Source organism: Panulirus ornatus, chromosome 24 (assembly GCF_036320965.1).
Source record: "Panulirus ornatus isolate Po-2019 chromosome 24, ASM3632096v1, whole genome shotgun sequence".
Lineage (NCBI taxonomy): Eukaryota > Metazoa > Arthropoda > Malacostraca > Decapoda > Palinuridae > Panulirus > Panulirus ornatus.
The window spans coordinates 7670535-7694840 of NC_092247.1; the positions used below are offsets into that span (position 1 = coordinate 7670535).

A 24306-nucleotide genomic window follows, 5' to 3' on the forward strand; every position below is an offset into this window, starting at 1 on the left:
TCCAGAGGAGGCTTATCTAATGTGTTTAACTTAGGACCTATTGGGTGGTGAGAATTTGTCCTGTCTTGGAGAGGGCAATTTTTTGAACTATGTCTTCAGGACAATTTTTTGAACTATGTCTTCCTTTAATGATACATGTTTTATTAAGCCACTGTATTCTTGAAAATATCTGTTTTGATATACATGCACATCAGTGGATGTTAATGCATCACTGTTATGTAGAAGGGTCAAAGAATGTGCAATGACCTTTGAAATATACTTCAATTCCTCTTAGTGGCTCATCCAATTGGTGTGTTAAATAAAAAGCAGCAGGTACAGTAGTTAGAAGTAGTTGGCAGGAAAATTTAGGTAAGATTATTAGGTAGAAACATTAGGAAGATATAGTAGGTAGGAGCATTAGATAAAGGTATAGGTAGTAGTTGGTAGGCAGCCAACAACCACGGAGGTATATCACCAATACTACCTGCCTGGGTATTGGGAGGGTTAGTGACATCTGCTTAGTGAACCAGAAAGTGGTTCTCAAGTTGCACTCTTTTTTTAATTATGGAGAGTCTATTGCCATAGCCATCCCTTTGAAGAAGTTCCAGTTGGAACAGGTGTCAGAAATATTGATAGATAGATTGACTGAGTAAAAGTAGTTACTAGGAACATTAGGTAGTAGCCTCTGCAAACACTGCACTAGACTTGCCCACTATCAGTGGCTATTAAGGGTGAGGCACGAAGGTCTAAGAAGTGGCACTGGAGTTCTTTAATTGTGGAGACTCTGTTGCTGTGGCAACCCCTTTGAGGAGTTCTAATTTGAACAAGCATCAAAGATATAGACAGATAAATACAACTGTACATGCCAATAGGATAAAAATATTCAAAAAGCTATCTGATTGTAAAAAATGCTCCTTGGAATAAACTTACTGATACAAATGTACATGTCAGCAGCCTTTTAAATATTCATTAAGCTGTCTGATGTTAAAGAAAGTTCAAGACATAAGGCCCTACAGGTTTAAAACTCTCCTCCCAAACAGAACAAATAAGTAATTTCAAACATATGCATAAACAAAATGATGAACTATAAATGCAAGCAGTGTAAAAATGTTTATAAATCTATAGTATGGTTTATAAGGTTAGATTATGGGACCCTACAAGTGAAGAGCTCTCTTCCGGTAATGTACAAGTTAGTCATTACACTCACACACAAAGACATACAGATACAGACATACACAATAAGATATATAGACACACACATATGCATCATACGTGCACTAAAGATGGCATGCACAAATGCACATTGTATACATTCTTTACTTGATGGGCAAATACTAAAAATTCATCTTACCAATATGGATTTACAAACTGATGCCACTGACTGGCAAGCTTGAGAAACTGGGAAGTCTATTGGAAGATTTGGTAATCCCAAAATGCCTAATAATGGAACAAGGCCTTTTTGGGAGACAAATTCCTTGCAATGATCATCAGTAGAATTGTTGCTTAGGATGGCATCCACAAACTTCATGACATTGAGAACATAATCAACCAAAGGCACAGGTCGCTTTTCACCAGATGTAGTATCCGAGGGAGGAACATCCTCCCGCTGTCCTGAAGATACAGATGGTCCAGCAACACCTCCCTCTCTTTCTTCCTCCTCTTCCTCTTCTTCATCACTTGAATTGTCATTTGTTGTTCTGAAAACAAAATGAATGATTAAACACAATATTATGAAAGACAATATTCATAAAAAATACCTTATCTTGACTTCATTATCCATGGAAATAAATGACTGAGCAATGTATGGTCGGTATGAAAAAGGTGAGACCACCTCCACTTTCTCTGTGTACGGTGTACAAAACAGCACAAGCAGAGGTTCCCATTCCACTAAAATATCAAAGGAACTTCAACAAGCGCAGTGATGAAGATACAAGAGGCACTTCAACCAGACAGCATTTGTAAGGTATAAGAGATTAAGGAATGAGTATAGTAAGACAAAAGGAACAAAGACACTTTGAAAATATGATTTTGGACAAGGCAGGAGAAAATCCAAAATTTTTCCTTAACTTCAATAGAAGTAAACTGTAATTTAAAAAGTAGCTAATCAGGCTTAGGACTCTGAAGGAAGATTTGCAGAGGATGATTTTGAGATATATAATGAAATGGACAACAAAATCACAAGTTTTAGAGGTGATAAGGAACTGGGAGGATCTTTAGAAAGCAAAGAGATATCTAAAAAAGAAATTAACAGAAATACTAAAGGGTTTTGATCCATACAATGCTCATGAGCTTCATCAAATTTCATCATGTGCTTAAGAAGTGTGCAAGACAAACTGACTGAAATGAGGTTCAAGATGTCACTGCCAAAGGCATAGTGCCATGGAAGTGAAAAAGGGCAATTGATATAACTATCTATATGAAAGAACACCAAAAAGAGGTACTGAACTACAGATAGTCTCCCTGACTAGTGTAGTCTGTAAGGGTTTGGAGAAGATAATCAAAGAGAACATGAATGACTTTCTACAAAGGAGGAATTACCTCAGCTAAAGAGCATGGCTGGAGACAAAGGATGTAATTGGTAATGAACCTCTAATATTTCTACATGAAAGTGAGTTGTTTTGGACAAAAGGGAAAGCTGCTTGGACTGTTTGTATCTAGACTGCCAGAAAGGATGACACTGTGCCATATGGGTAACTGTTAACAAGCTAGATCACCAGGCAGGAATAAAAGGAGGACTCCATGAATGAAGCAACTATCGTACTCTTACAAAGGCAATAAACTTGAATTCAATAAAACTTATGGTGTGTGTGTGTGTGTACTAATCAGTGGGTTGGATGGTGAAGCAACATGATTCAACATGTATAAATAAAGGAAGAGTTTAACAAAGTCCAAAAATATATGTACATAATTAATATGAACACCCCTATCTTGAAAGAGGACTTTCCTAACTATTCCAAGATACTGTACTGCAATATTCCTATTAGTCATGTGAACACTACACAAGAACTCAAACTCACCTGGATACAGGAGCTGGAGAGGCTTCATGCTTGGGTGGTGTCTTCCAGCAGATATAATGTGTATCACTTCCTAATAGGCACACCTCCTCTAATAGCTATAACATAAAACCAAAAGTTTTACAAATTTCATAAGGCTGTGTAATGTTTGTATCAGTATCAAGAATTCTCAACATTATTAAATATTGTAAAAGCTATCAATATAAATCTATGTCTATAACTCTGACACACATTCCCTCCAGGAACTCCCACCGAGGGGGAAGCCACAATAAAAGTCTCCACTTATCCCTGTTCTTCCAGGCCTCCCTCGCATACACCATTTCTTACATTCTTACCCTTCACAACTTTTCAACTCCATTTCCCTAAGTCACAGGTGGTCTCCCTCTTGCATCATCCCCTTTTATTGTATTATCATACACTTTCTTCACAAACTCCCAATCTTACATTCATTCCACTTGACCAAGCCACCTACAAGTATTATATTTGAACCACTACCACTCCACAATTCATTCCTTTGCATTCCCTTCCATAGCAAATATCTCATATGCCACATCATCACTTTCTTCATTACGTCTAGTCATCCTGTCAAATAACTCATTTCTGCTACCTAGACTCTTGACCTCTGTGACTCCCAATGTCCATGTTTCAGCAGCTTTGGTCAGGGCTGGTAAAACTATGTTGTCCCTTAATCATTTCTTAACTTCCATACTTACACCACTATCTTCCATTACTTTATCAAGGTACCCAAGGACTCTTCTACCCATACTAAATTCTCCAGAAATATCAAGTATAAAATGATAACAATAATCATATAAAGTCCCAGGGGGAAATCACAAAAGGAATAAAATCATATAAAAATAATCAAATACAAATGAAACTTTGGCGATGAAATTAATCACAATTTATGGAAATGTCTTTTCCATCACAGATAATGCAATCCTTTTGTCTAAAAATATACATCATAATACTTTGGCTCCTTACTTTAACAATGGCTTTCATGGCTTGGGCCTTGAGACTGGGCTGGTGCCTCATCAGTTCATCCATTGCATTGCCTAAGTTAGATGCAGTATCACCCATAGGGTCTGAAGAGCGTCGCCTTCTCATTGCTGGCAGGTAATCAGGGGAGAGAAGCACCTTGAAGAGTCGTTCAAATGGCTTACAAGCCACAAAAGCAGCAAGACCTCTAGAATTGAGGCACAATGCACTGAAGACATTAGGAAGAGAGCCTAATACCTCTCTTGTGGCTGGTACCTACAAAACCAAAATCATTTAAAAATAATCAGTACTATCAATAAAAGGACATGTATTCAGGATGTGGTTAGGTAGAGCTGTATTATAAAAAACTCACATGGATAATCTTTATAAACTATAGAACAGCCTTACTAATTCACTATCCTTGGGACTCTATCCAATTTGAAATACAAACAAATCTGAATTACCAAACCACAAACACATTTCAAAATATGGTTTATTTCACAATCTGCGTTCAACTAATGAAAAATTTGTGATCAACACAAACCTCACAAAGTCTCATACAATTCTTAATGGTTAATGTAGACAGCATCATGAGGATGACCAGACCAAGTGCCAATATCACTGCACTTATGAATTTCATATTTCTTAGTTCTTATTTCTATGACACGTTACACTCTTAATCTACTAATGTAATTTTCTTTACACTTCTGTGCAGGAAGTTACACACTGGACAGTAAACACTTAGAGTGTACAGGTGCTTACACTGTAGCATACTTAATAAGCATTGCAGTCTATCTCTCTATATCTCTGATGCCAGTTCCCTCCAGGAACTTCCATCAAGGGAATGGCCACAGCAAAAGTCTTCACTCATCCCTCTCCTTACATGCCTTACTCACATACACTATTCCATGACATCCTTCCATCATTTCTCTCCTTTCAGTACTCTTCTATTTTTCTCCATGTCACTGACAGTCTTCCTTTCACACCAACCCATTTACCTGTTCTATCATAAACTCCTTGTAAACTTCCCATCTTGCATTTTTTCCATATATAACTACATACATGCCCAAACCACCTCAGTGTTGAATTTCACCTACTCTCTGACTCCACAATTCACTCCCTTTGCATTCCCTGCCATAAATCTCTTGTGCACCCAATTTCTTTCATTATTTCATTTAGTCATACCATATGCTCTTTTCAAATAGCTCATTTCCAAAGGCTAAATTCTTGACCTCAGTCACTCATTGCATCTCTATGTTTCAGATGCATAGGTCAAGGCTGGGAGGACTATCCTGTCCCTTAACCCCTTCTTCACTTCCATACTTATACCTCTATTTTGCATTATTCTAAGACGGGACCCAAAGACACTTCTACCATGTATGGCTCTCTCCTTTATCTCTCCTTTCACATCACCAAATTTACTCCAAGATAGCTCCTAAATACTTATATTCTCTCACTGTATCTAATGCACAAAATGAGAGATGCATACATTGTGAAGTATTTGCAGCACCTAATACTCTAAGTGCTGGTGCAGCTTGAGTCTAATGAGGAGTAGTCTGCTGCCATGTCATGCACCATATGGAATGACAAATTCAGATCCCAATTCAACATTTTTTCTGAATCTCATGGAAATTTTGTTAGCTAATTCATCACCAAAACCACTGTGTTACTGCAAAAGATCTGGTCACTAAGTAGGATGCGAAATTTGGTTTACAATTTGCTATATTTTTCCCATTGATGTGAAATTCTTTTTTACTATTTCAATGCAAAAAAAAAAACAGAATTACTAAAATTTTCCAAATTCTGAATAAAGAATTTACAAAGTTGTACTGCACATTTCTATGGATAACTTTTTTAAAACTATGTTCCTAAACAATAAAATCTAAGTGCATGTGTATCTGTTGTGGCACGTATCACATCTGTAGATCAGGGACTACAACACCAGTGTGTTTTACATTTGGTACCACACTTCTCATACATGCCCCTGAAGACAGCTTGGGATGAAATGGAATATCAACAGGCATCCTTTTATTGTAAGAAGAGAATCCAATTTCTTTACTACAAGGTCTGGCAGATGCACTGTAAAAAGGATTATTTTGAACCTGTTTCAAAAAGTAGGTGTTTAAGAAAAAAATATCCAAAACCATTCTTTTCCTTGCTGACTCCCTTTTTTGGACTGGAAACAGTGTTGATGCAAACTAATTCTACCATATGCTTTATGACACTCCTATCTATATTCTCAACTGTGTGTTCATGTAACAGCTGTGTCAGGAGCTGTCCTGAAAGTTTTCTTGATAGGTGGCTAAGATCTCCAAATCCACATCAGATCTCTTTTTTTTTTTTTTTTTTTTTTTTTTTTATACTTTGTCGCTGTCTCCCGCGTTTGCGAGGTAGCGCAAGGAAACAGACGAAAGAAATGGCCCAACCCCCCCCCCCATACACATGTACATACACACGTCCACACACGCAAATATACATACCTACACAGCTTTCCATGGTTTACCCCAGACGCTTCACATGCCTTGATTCAATCCACTGACAGCACGTCAACCCCTGTATACCACATGACTCCAATTCACTCTATTCCTTGCCCTCCTTTCACCCTCCTGCATGTTCAGGCCCCGATCACACAAAATCTTTTTCACTCCATCTTTCCACCTCCAATTTGGTCTCCCTCTTCTCCTCGTTCCCTCCACCTCCGACACATATATCCTCTTGGTCAATCTCTCCTCACTCATTCTCTCCATGTGCCCAAACCATTTCAAAACACCCTCTTCTGCTCTCTCAACCACGCTCTTTTTATTTCCACACATCTCTCTTACCCTTACGTTACTTACTCGATCAAACCACCTCACACCACACATTGTCCTCAAACATCTCATTTCCAGCACATCCATCCTCCTGCGCACATCTCTATCCATAGCCCACGCCTCGCAACCATACAACATTGTTGGAACCACTATTCCCTCAAACATACCCATTTTCGCTTTCCGAGATAATGTTCTCGACTTCCACACATTTTTCAAGGCTCCCAAAATTTTCGCCCCCTCCCCCACCCTATGATCCACTTCCGCTTCCATGGTTCCATCCGCTGACAGATCCACTCCCAGATATCTAAAACACTTCACTTCCTCCAGTTTTTCTCCATTCAAACTCACCTCCCAATTGACTTGACCCTCACCCCTACTGTACCTAATAACCTTGCTCTTATTCACATTTACTCTCAACTTTCTTCTTCCACACACTTTACCAAACTCAGTCACCAGCTTCTGCAGTTTCTCACATGAATCAGCCACCAGCGCTGTATCATCAGCGAACAACAACTGACTCACTTCCCAAGCTCTCTCATCCCCAACAGACTTCATACTTGCCCCTCTTTCCAGGACTCTTGCATTTACCTCCCTTACAACCCCATCCATAAACAAATTAAACAACCATGGAGACATCACACACCCCCTCTTTTTAACATTAGATATACTTACTGGTTGGATTTCGAGAATTTTGAAAGTTCTGGAGTTTAACTCTGACTCGCAAGGACTGGCCTGAAGACCCAGCTAATCAACCTTCAATGGGCTGGCCTAAGAAGAAAACCCTCCCAGATAGCAATATATCTTTCCACACATTCTTTGATGTGCACAGGACAATTGCTCCCTCACCCACCATATATTACTTACCTTACCATCCAAGATTCCAACCACCATGTCCACTCCCAAGAATCCAAAACACTTCATTTCCTCCAAGATTCTTCAATCCACAGTAACACCCCAACTACACTGACTCTGAACTAATTAACCTAAATACCTAGCTTCCTTTCAAATTTGCTCTCAACTTTCTCCTTTCACACTTCTAAACTCATAAACCATCTTCAGCAGTTTCTCACTTGACTCTGCCACTAACGTTATGTCATAAGCAAACAGTATCTGACTCAATTCTCAAGCCCCAACCCCTCACAAACTTCAGACTTACCCTTCTCCCCAAACCTTCACAATCACTGCCCTCAACATCCCATCCATAAAGAAATTAAAGTCATAGTGACATGAAACATCCCTGTTACAGACTTGTCTTCAACTGGAGCCATTCACACTCCTCTCTACCTACTCACATGCTTTATTCTCTTGGTAAAAAACTCACAGCTTCCTTCCCAAACCATAAATTCATAGCATCTCCATCAACCCTACCACATACTTCCTCCAAATTTATAGATGCCCCATAAAAATCCAGGTTTCTCCAAGAATTTCTCATAAATTCTTAAAGAAAACACCTGATTCACAAATCCTCTACCACTTGTGAAACCACAATATCCCTCCCAGCCTGATGCTCTATGCAAGCCAGCACCTTCTCAATCACCTGTCTCCCACACAGCTTAACAGGAACACTCAGAACACTTAAACCTCTATAATCTGAATATTCCCTTTTGTTCCCCTTACCTTTACACAATGGTACAATAAAATCATTCTGCTTATTATCCTCAGGTATCTCACCTTGATTCATAGATGCAATGAAAATTCTAAGTAACCAATCAAACACACAGTCAATCCCTTTCATATGAAATTCAACTGCAGTGCCATCCATTCAACCACCTTGACACATCTTATTTCATGCAAGGCTTTTACCAACTCTCCTCTTTTACCAAACCACTTGCCATAACTCTCTCCCTCCAAATACCTCCCCGACCTAAACACTACACACCTGCAACCCTGTCACTTAACAAATTCAACAATAAAGACAGCATTTTATACTTGTTCACCATTTCCCGTATTTGTGCCAGAAGCAGACAAAAAAGGTAACCTTTGCTCTCATCCATTCTCTAGCTGTCATGTGTAATGCAATGACCCCACAGCCTATCCACAACCATGCCCCACAAACCTTTCCATGGATTCCAAAGACTGCTTCGTATGCCCTGGTTGAGTCCCTTTACAGCATATTACTCATTACTCCAATTCACTCCTAAATTCCCCCTCTTCATCTAATGTTTTTGTATTTACACAAGAATAAATAGGAATTCAAACAGCTACAGATCATAGACTCATTTCAAGGCTGTTTGTGATAAAGGAAGGTATCAGAAGTTCAGAGATTAGTGTGGTAAATGTTTAAAGGCATACAGATGATTAAAAGAGAATAGCCTGCAAACTGTCAATGTCAGTAAGGAGACACAAATAATGTAAGCTGTGGACTTCAAGCGAAATATTCAAGTCTAAAATATTCATGAAGTCTAAACTATCATAAACTTATCATTCAAAATTCATAAAAATCTGAAAATATTGCTGCATTACAGTTTCAGCATAAAACAATTACATCTATGACCGAAAAAGACAGTGAGATGTACTCTACAAAGATATAAAAACCAAACATCTGTGCCACAAAAAGAGAGAAACCAATGCCAACAAAAGGTGACATGTTGTGAAGGACAGCGAGATGAACTGAGATGATGTTTATCTTACAAAATAATCATAGTAACGAGCCAATTCTCTTTCGTAAATATCTTACAAAGCCTACCAATCAGCAAAAGTCAAAAACATAGGTGATAAACAGAAGCCTCAAAGATAATTTGTAATAAAAATACATTTACAGAATCAAGTAAAAACGTACATGAGAATTAAGATCAATGCAAATGTTTGAAAAGTACTTACATCTTTTACTAGAAGTGCATGGAGTACAACATCAGTTAGACCATTATCCTGAAGTGATGATAATAAGGATGGCTCCCCAAACACATAAACGGTGACAACATCTGTTGCAAGCAGAAACAGTGATGCCCCATAATATTCTGCATTACTAATTATGTGTTTGAGGGATGCAGGTAGTGATCCTTCCATTAAATGACGCATACTTTCACTAAAACCTGGTTCTTGGATAGCTTTCTTCAAAAAATTAAGCATTGACTTCACAAGGGCAGCTCTCTGAGGCAAACATGATAAACACGTCTTTGATTCACTATAGTCTGGCTGGGCAGAAGTTGGAACATCCATTGCAGATGAGGAAGGGGGCTGATTATTACTAGACGAGGGCTGACCAAGGGTAATTTCTAATTCGTCGGAGGTATGAGACACAGGAGCTGGAGTGGTGTCCATGGGTGAGTGCGTGGCAGTGTCAGGCACTTCAGTGGATTCTGCAGCGTCTGTAGGCTCCTCCAGGGCAGCTGCTGCCTGGTCAGCCTCAGCAGGAGCACTGGCACTTTCACTCTCAGCTAAAGGAGCTGGTAAGCTTATCACAAATGGCTGTTCTTTGCGACATTCATCCACTTCTACCTGAAGAGATAAGTAGGAATATTAGTAACAGACACAAGTAACATTATCATTCTTTTCCTGGCTAAAATACTGGACTCTGAAACAACAAAAAATCAAAATAAGCCAATTTCTTCATCTGTTCCAAAAAACAGTTCTACTTCCCATCTATTTATCTATATCTCTGATGACAGTTCCCTCAGAAACTCCCATCATGCAGTGGCCAGGGCAACAGAGTCTCCACTTATCCCTGTCCTTACATGCCTCCCTTGCATACACTATTCCTGCATTCTCCCTCTGTTTCTCTCCCTGCAATATTCTCCAGCCTATTTGCCCATGTAACAAGTGGTCTTCCACTCACACCAACCCCTTTAATTGTACTATCATACTTTATCCTTGTAAAAACCCAGTCTTGCATTCTTTCCACATGCCCAAACCACCTCAAAATATTTCATTTCACCTATTCTACCATTCCACAATTCATTCCTTTTGCATTCACTGCCATACCACATCTCTCACAAACCCTTTTCTTTCTTTCTTCATTCCATCTAGTCACACCACATGCTCTTCTTAAATAGCTCATTTCCACAGCCTGGATTCTTGAACTTGTGCCTCAGTCCACGTCCATGTTTTGGCTGGAGAGGTCTGTTGCTTAATCCTCACTTCACTTCCAAACTTACACCTCTACCCTTTATTATCCTGTTAAGGAACCCAATGACTCTTCTGCTCTGTACTGCTCTCTCCCTTATTTCTCCTTCCATTTCACCACATTCATCCAAGACAGCTCCCAGATACTTAAATTCCCTCACTTCTTCCAGTCTTTTCCCCCCATCTCCACAGTACAATTTACAAAATCTATAGTTTTACTCAATTTCCTTTCAAGCACCAATACTTTAATTCTACTTGCATTTACCTTCAATCTCCTCTGCTTACACACATCATAAAACATACACCCTTCTGCAGCCCCTCTTCACTCCCCACAAACAGAGTATCATTCACAAACAGGCCTGCCACTAGCCACCATATCTCACTGCCACAATCCATCTCTGTACCCCTTTTCCCTAGTTCTGCTTTCATCTTTCTCATCACTCCATCCATATATATATATATATATATATATATATATTCTTTTTTTTTCAAACTATTCGCCATTTCCCGCATCAGCAAGGTAGCGTTAAGAACAAAGGACTGGGCCTCTGAGGGAACATCCTCACCTGGCCCCCTTCTCTGTTCCTTCTTTTGGAAAATTAAAAAAAAACAAAAAAACATGAGGGGAGGATTTCCAGCCCCCCGCTCCCTCCCCTTTTAGTCGCCTTCTACGACACGCAGGGAATACATGGAAAGTATTCTTTCTCCCCTATCCTCAGGGATGTTGTCTTTTCCTAGCGCTACCTCGCACACATGAGGGGGCAGGGGGATGGTATTCCATGTGTGGCGACGTGGCAATGGGAATGAATAAATGCAGACAGTGTGAATTGTGCGCATGGGTATATAGGTATGTGTTTGTTTGTGTATATATATGTGTACATTGAGATGTATAGGTATGTATATTTGCGTGTGTGGACATGTATGTATATACATATGTATGGGGGTGGGTTGGGCCATTTCTTTCGTCTGTTTCCTTGCGCTACCTCGCAAACGTGGGAGACACAGCGACAAAGCAAAATAAATATAAATTTTTTTTTTTTGCTTATATATATATTATTTGAAGAATGTGTGGAAGTCGAGAACATTATCTCGGAAAGCAAAAATGGGTATGTTTGAAGGAATAGTGGTTCCAACAATGTTGTATGGTTGCGAGGCGTGGGCTATGGATAGAGTTGTGCGCAGGAGGATGGATGTGCTGGAAATGAGATGTTTGAGGACAATGTGTGGTGTGAGGTGGTTTGATCGAGTAAGTAACGTATGGGTAAGAGAGATGTGTGGAAATAAAAAGAGCGTGGTTGAGAGAGCAGAAGAGGGTGTTTTGAAATGGTTTGGGCACATGGAGAGAATGAGTGAGGAAAGATTGACCAAGAGGATATATGTGTCGGAGGTGGAGGGAATGAGGAGAAGAGGGAGACCAAATTGGAGGTGGAAAGATGGAGTGAAGAAGACTTTGTGTGATCGGGGCCTGAACATGCAGGAGGGTGAAAGGAGGGCAAGGAATAGAGTGAATTGGAGCGATGTGGTATACCGGGGTTGACGTGCTGCCGGTGGATTGAATCAGGGCATGTGAAGCGTCTGGGGTAAACCATGGAAAGCTGTGTAGGTATGTATATTTGCGTGTGTGGACGTATGTATATACATGTGTATGGGGGTGGGTTGGGCCATTTCTTTCGTCTGTTTCCTTGCGCTACCTCGCAAACGCGGGAGACAGCGACAAAAATATATATATATATATATATATTTTTTTTTTTTTTTTTTTTTATATATATATATATATATATATATTTTTTTTTTGAAGGAATAGTAGTTCCAACAATGTTGTATGGTTGCGAGGCGTGGGCTATGGATAGAGTTGTGCGCAGGAGGATGGATGTGCTGGAAATGAGATGTTTGAGGACAATGTGTGGTGTGAGGTGGTTTGATCGAGTAAGTAACGTAAGGGTAAGAGAGATGTGTGGAAATAAAAAGAGCGTGGTTGAGAGAGCAGAAGAGGGTGTTTTGAAATGGTTTGGGCACATGGAGAGAATGAGTGAGGATATTCCAAAAAAGACCCTGTCCTCTGTTCTTAACGCTACCTCGCTAACGCGGGAAATGGCGAATAGTTTAAAAGAAAAAATATATATATATATATATATATATATATATCAAAAAGCCAGGGTGACATTACACAGCCCTGTCTCACACCTACATATATCCAAAAAGTTTCACTCAACTCTTCATTCACTCTTCACATATGCATTTGCTCCTCTATGGAGGGGTGTTACGCCATCCAACAGTTTTCCCCCATAACATATATCCTCAATACATCCAACAAAGCATTTTACTTGACTGTCATATGCTTTCCCCAGATCTATAAAAGTGATGCTATTTCCTATGGAGCGGGGTAGCGACAGGAATGGATGAAGGCAAGCAAGTACGAATACGTACATGTGTATATATGTATATGTCTGTGTATGTATATGTATGTATATGTTGATATGCGAGGTGAAAAAAGACATGTTTGATGGTATAATTGTCCAAGCAAAGTTATATGGATGTGTCGTGTGCAATGAAAGCAAAAGAATAGAAATAGAAGGACATACTGGAAATGAAATGCCTTACAACAATATGTAGGGTAAGAAGAGAAAGAGAGATAATGTGGTTAAGAATTAGAGTATGACTGAGTGAGTTGACCAGGGAATACTGAAGTTGTTTGGACATTTGGAAAGGATGAGTGTAGATTAATGACTTAAGAGGATATATATGTCAGAAGCGTTGGGAACAAGAGACAACAAGAGGATGGTAGGATGGAGTAAAGGAAGTTCTGATTTACTGGAGACTGAACATTCAGGAGGCTGAAAGGGGTGCATGGGATAAAGTGAACTGGAATGATAAGGTATACAGGGAATGACATGCCCTTAAAGGGTTAAACCAAGGAATATGAAGCAGTCTAGGGAAACCATAGAAATGTTTGGAGGGATTGGCTACAGATAAGGGGCTCTGGTTTTGATGTGATGCATATAATATGACAATCTGGTTTTGATGTGATGCATACGATATGACTGTTTGGGGGTGAAAGTGGTTAAATGATCCCATTATTCATCTGTTCCCAGTAATACCTCACTATGCAGGACATGGCAAATAATCGTGAAAAAATAAGTACTGTTTAACATGTTTTACCTGAGTATTCGACACATTCTTATCATATTTTCATGACTTAACTAGCCCAAATATTTTTTCATATGTTCCCCATTTCCTGATGTATACTATCTAAAAGTCAACTCAAATTACTTAGCCCAAATATTTTTTCATATGTTCCCCATTTCCTGCTGTATACCACCTAAAAGTAAACTCATTAGTTTCAAATTTCTTTCAATTTTTCATGCACATCACACACTAACACAACATTCATGCTAAATAAATATGAACAATAAGGTTCTGCACTCACTAAGATTAAATGTAGTAAAAGAAAATTTTCTTTCTATATCCATGTTTTTCCATCATTCTATAATCCTTTGTAGATAATACAGACTTACAGCATTTCTCTATTACCTTCATACAATTGTTAAATACATGCTTAATCTTTATAAAGATAAGACAGTTATGCCTAAATGCTTAAGGGGAGACCCTACTTTGGTAAAAGTGAACTTCATGCAGCACACAATGAATTAAGTGTGTAAATTAGGCACTTGTAATTCAGTATAGGTGTTGGATACTAGTACCTCCATATTACAGTAATGTGATCTGATTCAAGTAAAATAAAACTGAAGCTTACCTCTAATCTTCTAATGAAGGCGGTGAGTCCCCCATGAGTTTGGAAGGCATGCATATCTAAATTTGTTATAAGGTCAATCACTCTAACTGCCCGGGTTACAAACTGCAATAAAGGAAAAACTACATGAAGAACAATGAAAAATTCTAGATAACAGAATATATCATACTGTATCCAAATAAAATAAGCATGTTTAGTATCAATCAGATACGCTGCAACACAGTGCAGTGTCTGTCACTATGTATGAACTAAGACTTTCAATCATGTGTAATAATGCACGTTATATTCCACATATACACGTATATTTATAGTAAGATATATTAATATACTTCAAAGCTGATATCTAAAGAAACTTTCAACATGTCATAAGTGTTTCAAAAAGTTAAAACTGACAACAGTGCTTTTCACTAGGAGGGCACTACTATCAAACCCTTAATAAAATCCAAACCCTTCTGAAGGACAGAACACGACACAAAAGGCAGTGCTGGTTTTGATTGCAAAAAATCATCAACAACACAAAAAATTACCGTAATGTGATCTGGTTCAGTGCCTTTCCAATTAACAACAGAGATGAGTGATTCCATCATGCCACAAGAGACAAGAGCCTCCCCACCAGCTTCATAACTGGCAAGGTGGTACAGGAAAGAAAAAAGGGCTGTGGCAAGAGGTGCAGGAAAAGGGTTAGGCTCCGGAGGGGATGTGGCTGTCAGGGTGGCGATGCATGACCTGACCAACACTGGTAGAAACCCATGGTAGGAAGAGGCACCGGTTACATCTATAATGGTATTCAATCTGCAACAAAAATAAATCATGTAAGTCTATGGATCCAATTATTATAATTATAAGTTTTTACCTCCCAAGCAATATTTATGTATCTATACATAGATTACAGATGTGTTTCTCAAGAAAGGGATGGCAATAATGTTGAATGGTTGGTCGGTCTGTTCAACATTTGCCTGGTCCAAGGGGAGGTGCCTGAGGACTGGCAGCATGTATATATACAGTGCACATGTATAAAGGCAAGGGGAACAAATGTGAATCCTATAATTACATTAGTACAAGTCTGTTGAATGTATACAGTAAGGTGTATGGGACAGAGGTGATTATGAGGATGGTGGCATACACAAAGCATATGAGTGGGAAGGAACAATATGGTTTCAGGAAAGGTAGAGGACGTGTGGACCAGCTGTCTGCTTTACAGATGAAATACTTAAAGAGTGACTTATATGTGCCATTTATGGATCTGGATAAAGTATATGATACAGATGACAGAGAGGCCTTGGAGAGGTGCAACAAATATATGGAGTAACAGTATTCATAAAATGCATTAAGGAGTTTTACTGGGAGAATAAGGGATGTGCATCAGTTAGAAGGAAGGTGAGCAATTCTGTCAAGGTTGGTCAGCATCATAGATTTAGTATGTCAGCATGGTTCTTTAATACTTCTTTGCTGAAGTTTCTCACAGAGTGGGGCAGGTCTATGGTATGCCAAGGAAGGAGGCAAAAGGAGAATCAGTTACTGTTTGCAGATGACATGGTTCTATTAGCAGGCTTTAGAGAAACTCCAAAAGCTGGTGACAGAGTCTGGGAGGTTGTAATGGCTCTGGAGTTCTTTAAAATGGAGACTCTGCTGCCGTGGCCACCCCTCTGATGGAGTTCCACTTGGAGCAGGCATCAAAGATAGTAATGGCTCTGGAAGAAGGCTCCATAAAGAAATTTCAAAAGTGGGTGACAGAGTTTGGGATGTCATGGCCCTGGGAGCAGGCATCAGAAACAAACTCCACAATTTGGAAGGTTGCATAAAAAGAGAAATGAGATTGAATCTAAACCAAAGTATTGTATGGGGGGGGGGGGGGGTAAGGAAGCACGGTCAAGTGTAAACTTCACCAAGGAGAACCTGGAGGTAGTAAAATGTTTTCATTACCTGGAAGAGGATGTGGCAGCAGATGGAACCCTGAAGACTGAAGCAAGTCTCAGGGTGAAAGAGAGGGCTATGGTATTTAGTGCATAATGAAGCATGTGTAAGGAAAGGTTAGAATCTGTTCGGGTAAAGGTGGATGTGTTTGAAGGTATAATAGTGTAATCATTATTGTACTGCCATGAATCAAAAGCCCTGACTCCAAAGGGAAATAAGATGGTAGACATGTTGGAAATTGAATGTATGAAGACGATATGCGGTGTGGAAGAGCTGACCTTGTAATATAAGAAGTGTAAGGGAGGAAAGAAAGGTGTGTTTGTATGCATCAGCTTACAAGAGAACCTCATATTGTGTAGATGTGTGGTGGTGTATATTAGTTAATGACAGACTCTAAACAAACTCCAAACTTTATCATATAAAAGGCCAGTGAAACTGAATGCAAGAGCATAAAGAATAATCAAGATGAGACACTGTGAAATAAGGACTCTTTACAATTATCATCTAGTGAGAAATACCATACAGGAGACATCTTCCATAAAAAAAAAGGCATCAATTCTTTAAAAACTCATTTAAACTCAAAAGAATTCATCCGAGGGAAAGGTTGAGGAAGAATAAAGTCAAATGGCAAGGCAAACTAGGTTCCTTGTGTTTTGATTTCTAACTCCAACTAGTCATAAAGAAACCATTTGTAACTGGACCCATGAACTACCCTCATTTGTAATGCAAAATGAAGGGTCAACACTACTTAGAGCCATCTCTCTTTTCAGTATTTTCCAGATCCAAACCTTTTGATCAGTATAAGTGTATATCAGCCACAGAATCATCTAAACAATCAAACCTTACATAAACCATATCAGTGTCCAACCCAGAAGTTTCTTGGTCCACTTCCAAAATGCCAACATCTTGCTCTGGAAACTGAGGTCTCCGTACTGGCATAACCAATGAACTGTAATGCTCTATAACTATTTGCCAATATGTTCTAGGGTTCTCATTTAACTGGTCTTGGTCTACAGGTAATATAACAGCAGTCTGTAGAGTGAAGACAATCAAAGCTCTGTTAAAGTTCCACAATGAAACAATTCCATGAAGAATCACAGTGACTCCCTCTAAGAAAGTACCCTCAGACTAATTATCCCATATTGTATCATCAGTCCCCTGCTTGGGACCAGGGGCTTTGAGTCTCAAGGTCTTTCTTCACCTCCCCCTACAATAATAGAGGGTTATAAGTAGGTCTCTACTTTTGCATGAGTCAATCAGTACATCATCAAAAACTAAGGTTATGCACAATGAAGGCGACTGAAGCCTTGCTGAGTTTCCACAAATGGACAATACCACAAGCTATCACCTGGACTTCATCAGCTCCACTGATCTGCGTACTGATCTAGGCATGGGACCTTAAGCATCGAAGTCTGTCTTCACTTCCCCCATCTGTGACAGGATTACAAGATCATCTCAATATAACTTAGAGACAAGAAGTAAAAAAGCAACCACTTAGGTTTCACGTACTAAGGACAAGCAACCACTTAGGTTTCACGTACTAGGGACAAGCAACCACTTAGGTTCTGTGAACTTGGAACAATCAAAGTCCAATTAAGGTTCCAGAACAGAAAACTCCCAAGAGATATCACAAGGCAGATGCCATATGGCTTGGTAACCCGAGTGCATCATCTGCAGTACACTAACTAAGGCACAGGATCTTAAGCCTTAGAGGGACTGCCTTCATCTCCTTATGACACAGCGGGAAGCTGGACTCCAAATAAATGACTGTCAAGCAGTAACACCAGAAATGGCAATCACAACATAATCATGGAGGAGCCTTCCTGGTGGAAAGTAAACATTTCATAAAGTTGAACTGGCATCCTAACCTCTTACAAAGCACTTTGGTATCATCCCTTGAATCATGTATGAAAATCAACAAACAGGTCCAAAATGCAGTATTTCACCTAAAAAACACAAAACGAATAAAAATATGAAATACCACCAAACTATTAGGATATCAAAAAAAGAATAAAATAAAGACACAAAATGCATATAAAAGGTATAACTTACCAATCAAAACAAAATCTAAGGTCATCACCATACTGTGACAGCTGATGCCAGCAGTGTCTCCAAGGATACTGTTCCTAAAAAACAACAAAATACTTACAATCTGTGTCCTGGAAATGACAAATAAACAAAAAATGATACTGTTCATTCAGAAGTGTAGGAATCATGGTGAGAATATCTTACACCAAGTCAAGGCACCGAGAACTAGAAAGCACTGCACAATAATGAACAAGTAAATTGTGGGATTAGTTGGTTACATCATGCCACGTTACCAACCTGTTGTGTGGTCACTGGCCTGGGTGGGCTTTTTATGGTCAGTAAGTCCAAGTGAATGATCAGCTGCTGATTTCCTACAATCTAATATAGTCAAAGGAGGTGACTCCTTATAGAATAAACTAATCTTGGAGGGTAATATGGCACTTTAATTCCATACTGAGTGAGGGTTCTCTCTGATTCTCAAAGGGCTCTGTCCACTAGGAAAAGTTAACATTCCAAGATTCCATGTGATGCCATGGGCCACAATCAGCAGGATCATGTTCAAATAATGGTAACTTCTATATTACATCTCATAACTGATGAAGGTTTATTCTATGCCCTTGGACAAATGTCTTACTTTTTTCCACACATACTTGCCATTTCCACTGTTAATGAGGTATTACCAGAAACAGATGAAGAAATGGCCTCATTATCTCCCACTCTCTAGCTATAATGTATAATGCACTGAAACCATGGCCCCCTATCCAGAATATGGCCCCAAAAACCTTTCCATGGTCTCCACCAATCACTTCATGTGCCCTGATTCAACCCAATGACAGCACGCTGTGCCCTGTACACCACAAAGCTCCAATTTGTTCTAGCACTTGCACTTCTTGCACCCTCCTGCATGTTCAGGCCCTGAGCCTTCAAAGCACCTTCCAACTCCTCCATGATTTCCCACTTTTCAATATTCCTTCTATTTCTGAAATGTATACCCTGTTAGTTACCCTTTACTCACTCATTCTCTCCATATGTCCAAAAATTTCGGCACACCCTCTTCAGGTCTCTCATGCATAGCTCTCATACCATCACAGATCTTTCTTACTCCATCATTTCTTATTCCATCAACCTTCCTTACAACAAACATTTGACAAATTCACCTCAATCTTTACATTTCTCTTTAAGGCTCATGCATTCTATTAGTACAGAATGACAATATAATCAAACAATACCCATCTTTGCCCTTAAAGACAGTGACTTTTCTTTCCCTACATTCCACAATGCATCCACAACTTTTGTCCCCTTTGCTACAATACGGCTCACTTCAGCCACCATGGTTCCATTCAGTCATATTCACTTCCATGAACCTTAATCACTCAACTTCTTCTAAGTTTTCTACATTCAAACCCACACTTCAAATAACCTGTCTCTTTTCACCTCTAAACCTCTTAACTCTGCTAATATTCACATTTACTCTCAACTTTCTCCTGTCACAAATTCTCTCAAACTCGAGACACCAGCCTTTGCAGTTTCTCACTCAAATCTGTCACCAGCACAGCATCATCAGCATACAACAATTAACTCACTTTCCAGGTCCCTAACCCTGAGCAGACAGTGTACCTTCTCTACTTACACTCTCCTCTCTACTTACTTGCTAATGGTTGTCCCTCTCAGCATTTTCACATCCAAAAGTCTCTTTTGCATGCACAACAATTAGGACACAATCCAATAAAGCCCATCTACCATCTTTCCTGCTCCACCTGTACTTATGTATGTTGTCTTTAAACTAGGTGTTCTCAATCATTTTTTCAGCAAATAACTCAGCACATGAACTCCACTTGTCCTCAATTATACCCTTAACAACCACATAACTCACATTCACATTCAAATCACCCATCACTAACACATCAAACCTGTAGACATGCTCATTCAGCTGCTCTCAAAACACTCCATTATCTTCATCTTTCTTGTGGCCATGTGCATAAGCACTATTAATAACCTACATTCTGAAACCAACTTTTATTTCTACTCATACAAGTCTGAAGCTCACTTCCCTAAACTCTTTCAAACATTCCCAGAAGTCCTCCTTCAGCAGATCTAAATCTTCCTTTGCCCATGCCGTTGTCCTCACACTAACCTCTAACTTTACCACAGGACATTCCCAAGTAAATTTTTCCCCTTAACCTCAAGCTTTATTTCACATAGAGCAAGGATATTCAGGTTCCTTTCCTCAAGCATACTACCTAACTCTCTTCTCCCCTCATCTTTGTTGCATCTAAAAACATGATGACACCCTAGTCTGAGCCTACAAGAAGGATGAACACTCCTCACTTGGCATCTTCTTCAATTCCATTTTTTAAATACTGAAATACAAGAAAGGGTGGGTTTTCAATCTCCTGCTCCATCCCTCTTAGGTTCTTATTACGACACACAGGGATTATGTGGGAAGTACTCTTTCTCCCCTATCCCTAAGTAAATATCTTAGTCTGAAAGTAATAAATAGAAACAAAGCTAAGCAAAGTACTCACTTTGGAAAGCTGGGCATGCGGTCCAGATGTATGATAGCAGTGAGAGTGCGAAGTGTGGCTGCCTTAATCTCCGTAAGCTTGGGATCATTCAACTCCAACACCTCTACAAACTCATCAAGAAGCCCTGAATACAGAACTGTATTTGCATTATCCTGAAAATAAAAATATTTTCAATATCCACAGGGGAAAATGGTAATATTCTTTTTTTTTTTGTGGTTATCAGCTTCCAGTCATTTCATAAAGTTCAGTTCAACATGATTATCAACTGTAATCATGGACCAAGAACTAAGTCAAATTTGCACAGTAATAGTCATCATTGATTACATGAATGCTGCTTCAACTTCTAACCTCAAAACTTTCCTACCCCTTTTGATGGATCTGCAATTCGACCTGATGACACAATGAACATACTTGGTTTAACTTACATCTAACCCATCTTGGAAACCTCACATTACAAAATCAGCTAAGTATGTATGCCTCAGAGAAACTGGGAGCCCTGTTTAGATGTCAACATTTCTTTTCTTCTGAACAACTGCTCTATTCATGAAAACAGTGATCTGTCCTTGTATGGAGTAATCCTCTTATATGTGGGAAGGTTCTAGCTCTACATACTTACTCGACAAAGTTGAGTCTAAAGCAGTCCAACTTAACGAGCCTTCCAGGCTACCCTCACAACTTGGCCCTCTTGCCCTAAGCTGCAATGCTGATTCACATTCCCTCTTCTAAGTACAAGTGGGTCATGATATAGCAATAGACAGGTACCAAGAATGTTTGTGATTAATCAATTCATGATATACAGTGACATTAGTTTCTGTGTAATTGGGGGTTATGATAGAAGGCTAATAATACACGAAATTATTCTCAAAATGTTCAGTAAACAACGGAAATAAATACTACATAATACCCAATATGAACCAGCATCATTTAACAAGTACTTGAGCCATGGTGCCAACTCAGAGATATAAGAAGCTTCCATAAGATTCTATGAACAGATTGATGCTCTTCAATGTTTCAACTGAAATCTCCCATTTCTACCAGTCAGTCACAGATGAATCCACTGCATTCCACTTCAAGTTAACTGGATGTATATCAAAGAGCTACTGACACCCTGCACAGCCCATATAATTCAACACCAGCATACAACAAAGAGCAGAATTGTTCTGAGTTTGGGAGAGAAAATATGGAATATAACCCTCATTTTGCTATGGAAATCTATCTTCACTGTCAAGCATTTTACTTTGAATTACTTTTTCTAAGAATGCATCTTACTTAGAAGAAGGCGAAGTCAATTAAGGTGAATATCCAAGGAGGATGGACAGATTACGGAAGATGTAGTGAAAGAATAGACTAGGGCTAAGGACATTTCAAGTGAAAATGCCGAAAGAAGTATTGGAGACCAAACACAAAATGGAAGCATTTTATGCATAGAAGTGTAGTGAATGTTGATGCCTGTGTTCCTTCAAAAATCAATTTGGAGTGTAAAGTGAAAAGTAAGAAGCATAGAAGTTCATGTTTCACATTAACATACAGGCATGTGATGAGAATGTATATAAGTGGATTTAAGGGATATTCTATATATGATCCATCCAATGGAATTGGAAATGGATGTAATGATCACATATAAAAATATAAATCTTCTTAAAAAGTAAAAATTTACATAGAATCACTGTATCAAGCAATGAAACGAGTATGATGAAAGTTTACACCTCTAAATTTCCTATATTCTCTAAATCTTCCTAAACATTTACTTATATAATCTTTTAGTTCATATATCCTTCCTGTCCCATCATGTAGGGGTATTAAAAAGCTGTTCTAACTTCAAAAATTATATGTTTAAATACATACCTGCAATGCATTGCAGTACACAAGAACAGAAAGAGCCTGGAGTCTGGCTTGAACACACTGCAATCGAGTTTCATACGACCCAAAACTGTGAGCTAATCTTATATGGGTAAACAAGACCATCTGAAAAGACAAAAAATTCAACATGTATCACTTTAAAAAACAATTAACAGGCATTCAAAAATAATATTGATACTTACATAGAACAGACTAGTAGTGGAAAGGTAATTATGCACTTAAGAATTTGGGAATGATCAAAGACTTAACCTTGAAATTACCCACTATATTTTACAACAAATCTTATTCACCAGACTAAAATCTCCTACAATGAACTCCTTTAGCTCATAATATTTTGCAGCAAAATCAACTGCAACCAAAACTACATTTGCAAAAACAGTCCAACATTATCTTTGTCACCTGATATCAAGTAAAAATTGAGGAAAATTGAAACAGGCAAAAATATGACAATTTTGAAGAGTATGCAAAGACAGTTAAGTCTTGTGAATATACTACACTACTCCAAAGAACCTATATCACACACTCAGTATTTTACAACTCAATATCAATGGCATAAGAACCCATATCGCACACTCAGTATTTTACAAATCAATATCAATGTCTTCTAAACACACAAAAATACTCAACCTCTTCCAAGAACACAATTGCTGCATATCCTCATTCCAAAAAATCTGGCTTACACCCAGATCAAACCTCTCTCATGTCTCAAACTAAATGAAACAGACCAGTAAGGACGAGAGTACTTAACATTTCTGCACCAAGCCAAGACATTCCATTCAAAGGCACCACTTACAAGTACAAAAGGAGATCGCTATACAGTGAAAACACCTTTGAAATACAATGCATAAAAGTAAAGCCCTGGGGATAGGGGAGAAAGAATACCTCCCACGTATTCCCTGCGCGTCGTAGAAGGCGACTAAAAGGGGAGGGAGCGGGTGGCTGGAAATCCTCCTCTTTCTTTTTTTTTTTTTTAATTTTCCAAAAGAAGGAACAGAGAAGGGGGTCAGGTGAGGATATTCCCTCTAAGGCCCAGGTCTCTGTTCTTAATGCTACCTTGCTAACGCAGGAAATGGCAAATAGTATGAAAAAAAAAAGAAAAAAAAAGTAAAGCTAGTCAACTTATACCACATGATCAACACCTACTTACCTTCCCCATCACCTGCCCTTCCTGATATCCTGCAAGAACCAATGGAATTTCAATCCCCACCACCCTGCTTGAATGAAAAATCAAACTCAAGATCCCAGCATCAACCTCTCATAAACCAATTACATCATCTCAACAAACTCAACCTCAGCAACCAGCCAAAGAAACTCCCAACCAACCGACACTAGTAATCAAACTCATCATACATTAAAACAAGAGTCCTCAAAATCCCACGCTTCACTAT

General features: G+C 38.9%; 1 protein-coding gene across 3 annotated transcripts in view; it reads right to left on the reverse strand.

Moving 5' to 3' along the window:
• HUWE1 (HECT, UBA and WWE domain containing E3 ubiquitin protein ligase 1) overlaps positions 1–24306 on the reverse strand; it is a 139486-nt gene that overhangs the window by 101266 nt on the left and 13914 nt on the right. For all 3 annotated transcript variants that reach the window (XM_071677124.1, XM_071677123.1, XM_071677122.1), the window contains exons 8-15: positions 22904–23023; positions 21059–21210; positions 15119–15383; positions 14595–14696; positions 9599–10216; positions 3975–4244; positions 2997–3091; positions 1331–1676 (exon numbers count right to left, since the gene is read on the reverse strand). In XM_071677124.1, coding sequence (XP_071533225.1) covers positions 1331–1676; positions 2997–3091; positions 3975–4244; positions 9599–10216; positions 14595–14696; positions 15119–15383; positions 21059–21210; positions 22904–23023 — 1968 coding nt within the window. The remainder of the gene's footprint in view (positions 1–1330; positions 1677–2996; positions 3092–3974; positions 4245–9598; positions 10217–14594; positions 14697–15118; positions 15384–21058; positions 21211–22903; positions 23024–24306) is intronic.